The sequence below is a fragment of the Stegastes partitus genome, unplaced genomic scaffold, assembly GCF_000690725.1.
Source record: "Stegastes partitus isolate 25-593 unplaced genomic scaffold, Stegastes_partitus-1.0.2 Scaffold517, whole genome shotgun sequence".
Taxonomy (NCBI): domain Eukaryota; kingdom Metazoa; phylum Chordata; class Actinopteri; family Pomacentridae; genus Stegastes; species Stegastes partitus.
Genome location: NW_007578248.1, coordinates 28,249 through 36,915, shown reverse-complemented (window position 1 = coordinate 36,915; position 8,667 = coordinate 28,249). Strand labels below are relative to the sequence as shown.

The 8,667-nt window shown below is 38.5% G+C and overlaps 1 protein-coding gene across 1 annotated transcript in view; it reads right to left on the bottom strand.

The window, feature by feature from the left end:
• Positions 1-4,169: 4,169 nt before the first annotated feature.
• The window catches only part of aqp10a (aquaporin 10a), a 7,068-nt gene continuing 2,570 nt past the window's right edge, over positions 4,170-8,667 (bottom strand). The window contains exons 3-6 of the mRNA XM_008287753.1: positions 7,232-7,369; positions 7,022-7,140; positions 6,727-6,944; positions 4,170-4,380 (exon numbers count right to left, since the gene is read on the bottom strand). Of these exons, the coding sequence (XP_008285975.1) occupies positions 4,170-4,380; positions 6,727-6,944; positions 7,022-7,140; positions 7,232-7,369 (686 nt within the window). The remainder of the gene's footprint in view (positions 4,381-6,726; positions 6,945-7,021; positions 7,141-7,231; positions 7,370-8,667) is intronic.

Below are 8,667 nucleotides of genomic sequence, written 5' to 3'. Positions count from 1 at the left end.
TTAAAGTGAAGTTTTCTTTGACCCAACGTATTTCTTTTGGCTGGAAATGACAAAAGGCATTGTCAATTTGAGTTAAAGCTGTTAATTTAAAGAAACGAAATAAATACGTACATTTTTTTGCTAAATCTGCCATGTCCAAAATGGTTCAGACCATTTTCTTAAAGTCTTATTTCGAGGTCTTGCTGTTTATGTCACTACCAGACAGAAGGAACCTGACAATTCACTACAAATCAAATTTGACAAAGACATGAATGATTTTGAGCTAAACTCCAGATTCTGATGCCAACGTCTGAAATTTAAACTTTTTCCGAATCATTCAGAATTCGACGTTTTCAATTTTTGAAGTTTTTAAGCAGAGTTTCAGGCACTGTGAGCAGGATTTAGTTTTGAAACCTGTACAGCTATGACGGGCAAACATGGAACCTGCAGTTCACATGAATTAAAAACAGGATTTTAGTGGCGTAGGCGGTGTCTTGTGTGCAGTAATTGAACTTTAGAAAATAAAAAACATGTGCACGTGCAGAGATTCTAGATGAAGAGGCATTCTCACAGGGTTTTTAAACATTTTTATGGACTGTAAGGCACAAATTATGATCCAAAATGTATATAAAACCTATTCAAACATGTATGGAACAAACATTTGTGTATCTATATAATGTATTAAGCCCAGTGTTTCTGGGTGCATGCTGTCAGTGTCTCATAGATCTCACATTGGAGCAGGATGATAAGGCACGAACAAACAAGGGTTCAGAGAGAGATTGGATGAGCTTGTTTAGCAGTTGTCATATCATGTTGTTTTATGGGCACAGTCTTTGAGCAACAAACACTTCATTTGCTTCTTTCTGGTGGTTTTTTTGGACAAATTTGTGGCTTTTCTTGCATCAATTTATAGTGAAATTTTCATTAAAAAAAAAAAAAGGAAATGAGAACCCAAAAACTTAGAAACAGGTGGCAATTCAAAATATATGAGAATATATCTGGATCTATTTACATTTTCCACGATAGAGTCACCCCAGATAGAATATTGTTGTTCCAAAGATGTTCTGAGAAAGTTCTGCAAAGTTCTAGTAGTGGTTTCAGTAGGAAATGTACTTTTTTTCCTCCTATAATGTTCTTCTGAAAGCTCTCCAAAGACCCTAAAAAAAAAACAACGTTTCCTTTGAGAACATCCTTATTATTATTATTATTTTTATTATACTTTTCTACAAGAGCGCTCCATGATGTGTTTGTCAACCACATCTCCAAAACATCCCCTGAATATCTTGAGCAAAATATTCTGCCTTTATTAATACATGTCATTACAGGAACGTTTTATTTAAGACACTTTCTAACCATCCCAAACATTTTTTGAATATCTTTTTGGGAACGTTTGTTTGACAGCATCCTTGGACATCCTCCCAGTGTTAAAACGTTCTGTCTTAGTTCACTTTTAACCTCATAGGAACATTGTTTAAAAGGATAAAAATCCTTAGAACGTTCTTTGAAGATTAGATCTAAATGTTTTCTTCAAAATAAAACCTGTAGGTCATGCTAGCCAACGTTGTGGGAACGTTATGGTTGACACGGAGGCCACAGTTGTGTTATGCATACACTACTGATCCTGACATAAAAACTGCACCACGATTCCGGAATCTGATCCTGCAAAGTCCATGTTTGATGACCGAATAAGTCATCGCTGTATCACATAAGTTCCATTTATTATCTTGTTAAAACAGGAAATATACTCGCGGCTTAAGCAAAGAGCAGAAGCGGTCGGTGTTGGGTTAGATTTGTGGTCACCATGACAACATTGTCTGACAATATTACAGCAGACAAGAGCTTAAAATGGTCCTCCAACGACCATTAAGGTTGTTGTTGTTGCTGTCTCCCTCCATTACCGCATGTGAATTAATGCTATATATAGTTTTTGGTCATGCCAGTGTCCCAGACCACTGATTTAACACGGCGGTGACCTTCTATGAACAAGCCTCAGAGGTCAATCAGAGTGTGTTCGACATGGACTCAAGAGAGCGAAGCAATCTGACGAAATCACTCACAATCATACGGAGACCTGAGTTTCCTGAAGAGGGTCCCTGAATTAACCGTCCTCTCCTTACATATAGCTCATGTGCTAATAAGTGGCCTCGCAACCATGAAAACACAGTTTTATTCTAAGTTACTGTCGTAGTCTAATTACTTTCAGTTATTTTGCAGTTATTTATGTATTTATGAAAGTTTCTTTTTCAAGTTATGTCTGTGAAACTTACGCTTGACTTTATCAAATACTTTCCAGGATAATTGTATTTTATTTTATTTTTTTTTTTAAATTTTGACCCACTTTTATTGAAATTTGAGGCTGTTTGAGCAACGATACCTCAGGAACTATTAAAGATAAAAGCTTGCAATTTTCTCACTTTTTTCATTGATTCAGAAGCTGTAACACTGAACAAGTTGATCAAATGATCTCTAATTATTGGTGAGTTAAAATATGAAAGAAAAATTAAAGCTGTCATCAAAAGTCTCACCTTTAAGCACACATTAACAAAAAATTAATAATGCATAAGTCAGCTTGTGATATTTTCTGAACCTGTAGCCTCACGTCACAATGAACCAAAAGAAAACACACATAACATACGTTTTAATATGAAATACTCGGTCACATAAATGGTTGAACTTTCATAGCTGATTGAGCAGGTAAAACAAGTTGCATCTCAAAAAGAAAGGTATTTGTTACGGAGTTTCAGATATAACTGAGAAAACACAGATATTTTCCATATTTTTTGTGTGCAAATTCTCTCTCTCTCTGTCTCTATGCAGTCGTGACTCGATAGTCCGACACTAAACGTAAAACTTTCTTTCATGTCGGATAGCAAGGCTGTCAGATTGTCAAGACGGAGGTCGAGATACAAGGAGGACTTGATGCTTGAATGCTCATTTGTTGTTAATTATTGTTCATAGTTGCTATAATAACTAGTAGGGCTGATCCCAATAGCACTTTCTGCTCTCTGGATATTCAGGCCCAATTAATGATGACTATCAGAATATTCAGCGCCGTCGGGGACACTTCCACCCCGGGGGAGCGCTCTGATGGGGTGGAAGTGGCCAGAACGCACAGGCAGTACTTGGCTGCTGATGCTAGTGTAGTTAGCGGTCACACTTCTGTTTCCACCATCGGGGGCCACCATCCACGTTTACTTCCATAAACACTGAGCTCGCTTGCTGCGTGTGACGTCGTCGTGTCCTCTTCTGCGCATGCGGGACACTTTTGGGTCGTATCAAGTTCACACAGCAGATCACATACAAGTCGTATTTCACTGGAAATGTGAACAAACTCACAAAAAAAAAAATCGGATTTCACAAAAAAAAAAAATCCTCATTGAGCATTAAGTCCTGGACTCTGAACGTAGCCAATCTGTGGGATTGTTCAGTCAGATAATACGCCGTTATCCTTATATGTGACATAAAATGTCATGTCGGAGTCGGAATCCAAGGCTGTCGGTATGTTAAGGCTGTTATTAATGGGTTCCGTTTGTTTTTCTTAAAAACCTGTCGGATAGCAAGGTTTAGGATTGTTAAGGGTCGGATTATCGAGTCACGACTTTCCTCAATATCAAGCAATAAGCATGAAATTCTGATATTAGTATAAAACTAAAAGTTTGCACAATAAAACGCCCCAATGTGAGTAATACTGGCATAAACTAATACAAGAAAGTCACAGCTTGCTTGTGTTGTATCTGCTCTCAGACATGCGTCACTTTGGATAAAAGCCTCTGCTAAATGAAATAGTTGAACTGTAAACAAAACAGAATTACAGAATATACCTGAAACTCTCTGATATGTCTGAAAGGTGCAGAAAAAGTGAACCAAATGATTGTTTTGCCATTTGATGTACAGAAAAACGAACAGTTCTCAGCTTTGATAAAAAATAAATTATTTGTATTTATAATTTAACATATACACAGTGTTCAGTTTAGGCGTTTCACAAAACTTCCATAAATTGATATTCTACAGAGCTTAGACATCAGTGCAAATAGCTTATTCTCACACATACTATCAGTTTCGGCTGCCTCCGTCTCCACTGGCTGAGTTGAACAGTTCTGCTTTGTTTTGTTTCTTCAGTCATGTGTGTTGGTCATGATGGTCGACAGCAGCTTTAAATCACCTTTTAAAAAAAAAATTCACAGTAACGATCAGAAACGTTCAACCTTCATCTCGTCTCCTTTTTCCCACGTGGTGGCCGGTGGCTTGAGTTTGTCGCTGATGCTGTACAGGGAAGATGTGTCTTTGGGAGGGTCCGGGTCCGGCAGCTGCCACTGGATGAAGACCAGATATATGATACTACCTGCAACACCTCCGACGTTTGGAGCCACCAGGGGAATCCAGAACCAGTAATCGTAGCACCTGGAGAAGAAACAGAGAGGTGAACAGGGCGGGAAAAGGATGTGCAGCGCTTGTTTTTTCATATCTGCAAACAAAACTTTTTTTGTTAATATTTTTATCCGTCCATTTATCTCAGTTTATCCAGAGTCAGGTTTTTGTCCATCTCTTCAGCAACATTTTCAAGCTCCTCCTGGAGGATCAGACGTTTTTTTTAGGCCAGATGAGAGTTCTTAGTCTACCCCAGGATCTCCAGATGTTGAACCACCACAGCGGGTGAAGTGAAGGAGCTACTTGGACTCTACTCCGACTTTCATCTGGGTCTCTGAGCTAACCATCTTTTCTCTAAGGCTGAACTCTACCACCCTTCGAAGGAAACTCATTACGGCTGCTTGTATGTCATTCTTTCAGTCTCTACCGAGAACTCGTGACTAGAGACGAGGGTTGGAACCTAGATCGACTGGTAAATCAAGAGCCTTGCCCACCTGCATTGATACTAATGTTGCACCAATTCGTCTATCCATTTTCCCATCACTCATGGACAAGATCTCAAGTTTCCTAAACTCTTTGGCTTAAGGTGCCAACTTCCCCTCAACCCAGAGGGAGCGATCTACTAGTTTCTAGTAGAGAATCGTGGCCTCAGACTTGAAGGTGCTTCATATTTGGCTGCAAACTTTCCCACTACATGCTAAAGGTCATAATGCTAATAGAAGCACATCATCTGCAAAAAAGCAAAGACGCTGAGGTTCCCAAACCGGACACCCTTCTTCACCCTGGTAGTGTCTTGAAATCACAAACGGGATCAGAGATAAGACTCAACCCTGGCAGAGTCCAACTTGGTGCCAAGAATACAAACTCTCACTTTGGATGAAGGTCTGGATAGCTCAAGGCTCATGGTTCATGGGTCACAGTCAGATGCCGTCTCCATGAGTCCACAAGATAAACTGGACGCTCAAACTCCCAGTACAAAGTAAAATGTACCGTTTTTCCCCTTTCTCACAGTTTAATGACATTGAAGTTAAAACTTATTATCTAATATGATGAACTAACAAGCTTGGTAGAAGCTAAAGAGGAGCTTAAAGGCCCCTGAGGTGTCAAAAACACAACTCATATCAGATGAGCAACTCTTTGTGTGCTTGAGAAGACAGTTGTTTGCAACATGTCAGGCATAACAGCTTGACGAGGTTATGTTTGGTCAAGTCTGAGTGTCAATCAGCTTGTTTTGTTTTTTTTCTTCCCTGTAGTGTGAAAAAAAAAAATTCTACTAACAGATAAGATATGAGTATTTCATAACCAGAGAAGCACCACAGGATCATAAAGTCGAGTACGCTGCAAAAAAAAAAAAGAAGAAGAAGAAAAAAAAACTATTTCATATTTAATAATAATCATAATAATAAAATTACTGAAAAAAATATTAATTTACTGGCTAAAACTGTAAATAACATCTCTAAACAAAAGCTAATTCGTTTTTTAATGTTTGTTCATGAAATTACAGATATCCAATAAAATCTTAGAAAAGTTTGATGTTATGATATGTTAAAAAAAAAAAGGCCAAAATTGTCCTCATATATATATATAATTTTTATTTTTTTTAAACAAATAGTTCTTCATTCTTTTATGTTTGGCTTTAAATTAACATTATTTTAAAGTATTTCAATCAGTTAAAAAAACAACAACAAATTTTTAGATATTCGTCATTGTTTGAAAGAAAATTTAGCTTTTGATTATGATCCCAAAAAAATGTTTTAAACTTTTTTTTACAGATTCCCTCTGTTTGTTAAATTACAGGTAATCTCTAGAAAATTCACAGAAAAAAAGTGTTAATTTACATGAAAAAAAAAAGACTTAATCATTGCATTATCAAAAATTTACATATTTGAAAATATGAATTAATTCGTTTCCTATGGGTGACTGTACAAATACATGGTTTTACTGTGTTTAAATCAGCAAAAAATATAATTATTTAATCATATTTTCATATTACAGTTTTGGAATGTTACCGTATACAACTATTTTTTAAATATATTTTTCTGGCATCGTTTGCTGTCAAGTTTTCGTTTTCTTTCTTTTTTTTCCTTTTTACAGCGTGGCTCAAAAGGTTACAGCTGATTGTAATCGGAAGTCCTTTAACCAACTGATACTTCAAGTTCTTTATGTTCTAAGTGATGATAACCTTTGACGTGTGGTTTGCTGAGAAACACAAAAATTTGCAAGAAGGAAAAAAAAAAAGTCCCCTCAAATGTTATGTACAGTTTGAATGAATTGTACAGGTTTATGAGGCAGAATATATTTAGAAAATATCTGGATTCGTATGTTTTCCTGACTGGAGAATTGTGTTTGTGCGCTGTGTATCCAAGATAAGAAACTCACGTGAAGACTTCGGTGCCCCAGCCCGCCGTGAACGTGAAGAGTCGAGGTCCCAGGTCCCGGGCGGGATTTATCGCACCACCACTGTTGCCTGTCATCGAGATGGAGAGCCCGAATACGACCACCGCAACCACAGCAGGAATCAGGTCGTCAGGAGCCGGAGCGTTCCTCTTTTCAGCCAAGCCCAGAATGCACAGCAGCAGCAAGGCAGTGCCCACCACCTGAAGAAATGCATGAGCTCAGTTAGTAAGGAACCAGCTGCCTCAGTACTGGTCAGATTTCTGGAAATCATCCTCACTTGGTCGAAGAAGAGTCTGCCCACAGTCACGTAATCTGAGGGATTCGGGGCAAATATCGATGCGGTCTCATTTGGGCCGTATACGGTCAACACTCCTCCGCTGAACTCCATTATAGCATCTGTGGACGAAACAGGAGTCATGCAGCGAAACAGCCAAACAAACTGCACGCAGATTTGTGCGTAGTAATCTGAAATGACAGGAGGACGAACCGTAGTAGACCAGATAGACGACAGCTGCTGCCACATAAGCCCCCAAAATCTGTGAGATGCTGTAGGGCAGCAGCTTTCTCAACGGTACTCGACCCAGAAAGCAGAAACTCAGAGTCACCGCTGGGTTCAGGTGGGCGCCTGTGGAGGACGGAGGTTGGTTAAAAAAAAATCTCACTTACACCTGCAGATTTTTCTTATCAAACTCTGTCTCGGGGGGAGAAATCGTCTTATGCAATTGCAAATGCTGCCCGTTTTTATAGCTGTGTAGAAGAGATTGTCTGGAATCTGGCCATATCAGAACCACAATGATGGGATACTGTATGACTTCGAAATTAGGAAAAGCATTAGTGTTGAATGCATGTCATCCAATTTGATATTAATTCAACGTTATTTTTCTCGCCAACACTTTGTTGCACAGACGGGCACCTGGTATCATTGCAAAGTTCGATTTGCGCTGTTTCATTTGATATGAGCGTCACCTCGGTGCAGTAAATACCTCAAGAGCAATTCAGCTGAGAAGAGGGCATGTGAATTTGTTCTGAAATTGCGTCTAAAGGTTAAATGGTTGTTTGGTGGAGTTTTATCTAAATTGAGGGTCTGTTGATTGTGCAAATTGTAATATCCGTCCAGGAGAGTTGTCAGCTTGTGACGCAACACTGCAGTTCTGATAAAACTGTTCATCCCTCTAAGAAGTTTTTCTCTTTTATTGCTTTTATAAACATGAACCATGGCCTATTTGTTTTTGCCCCGCAAGAATTTACAAAAAGTAATATCAACTGATAAAAAATATAAAATAAGTTATTGCAAAAGTAACTTAAAGTGACTCCAATAATTCAACACAAGTCTCACAGTTAGTGAAGTGAAGATCATCTGAGCAGTGAATTGTAGTGATTGCAGTATTAAGACACCTGCATCTGGAAGTCCTAGTCACTTCTGGATCCTGGATATATCTACACCACCAAGACTAAAGAAATCTACAAGCAATTTGGGGATGGATACAAGAAAATTTCCAAGTCACTCAATATCCCTTGGTGTGCAGTTAAATCCATCATTATGGAATGTAAGAAATATGGCACGTTCTTTAATCTGTCTAGAGCAGGTCGTCTTCAAGAACTGAGTGACTGAGCAAGAAAGAGATGAGTGAGAGAGGCCACAAAGACACCTATGACTCCTTGGAAGGAGTTACTAGCTTCAGTTGATGTACAAAAACTGTTTCCTGTTGTTTAACAGTCAAAGCTTTAAGGGAGTGTGGCAAAAAGAAAGACACTGTTGAAGAAAGCTCATAAAATCTGGACTAGAGTTCACCAGAAGGCATTTTGGAGACCCTGAAGAAGGGGACTGGAAAAAGATTCCTTGGTCTGACGAAAGCAAAATTGAGCTGAATATCATCTGAAATACTCAATTTCAAATGTTGAGCACGGTGGTGGCAGCATCAT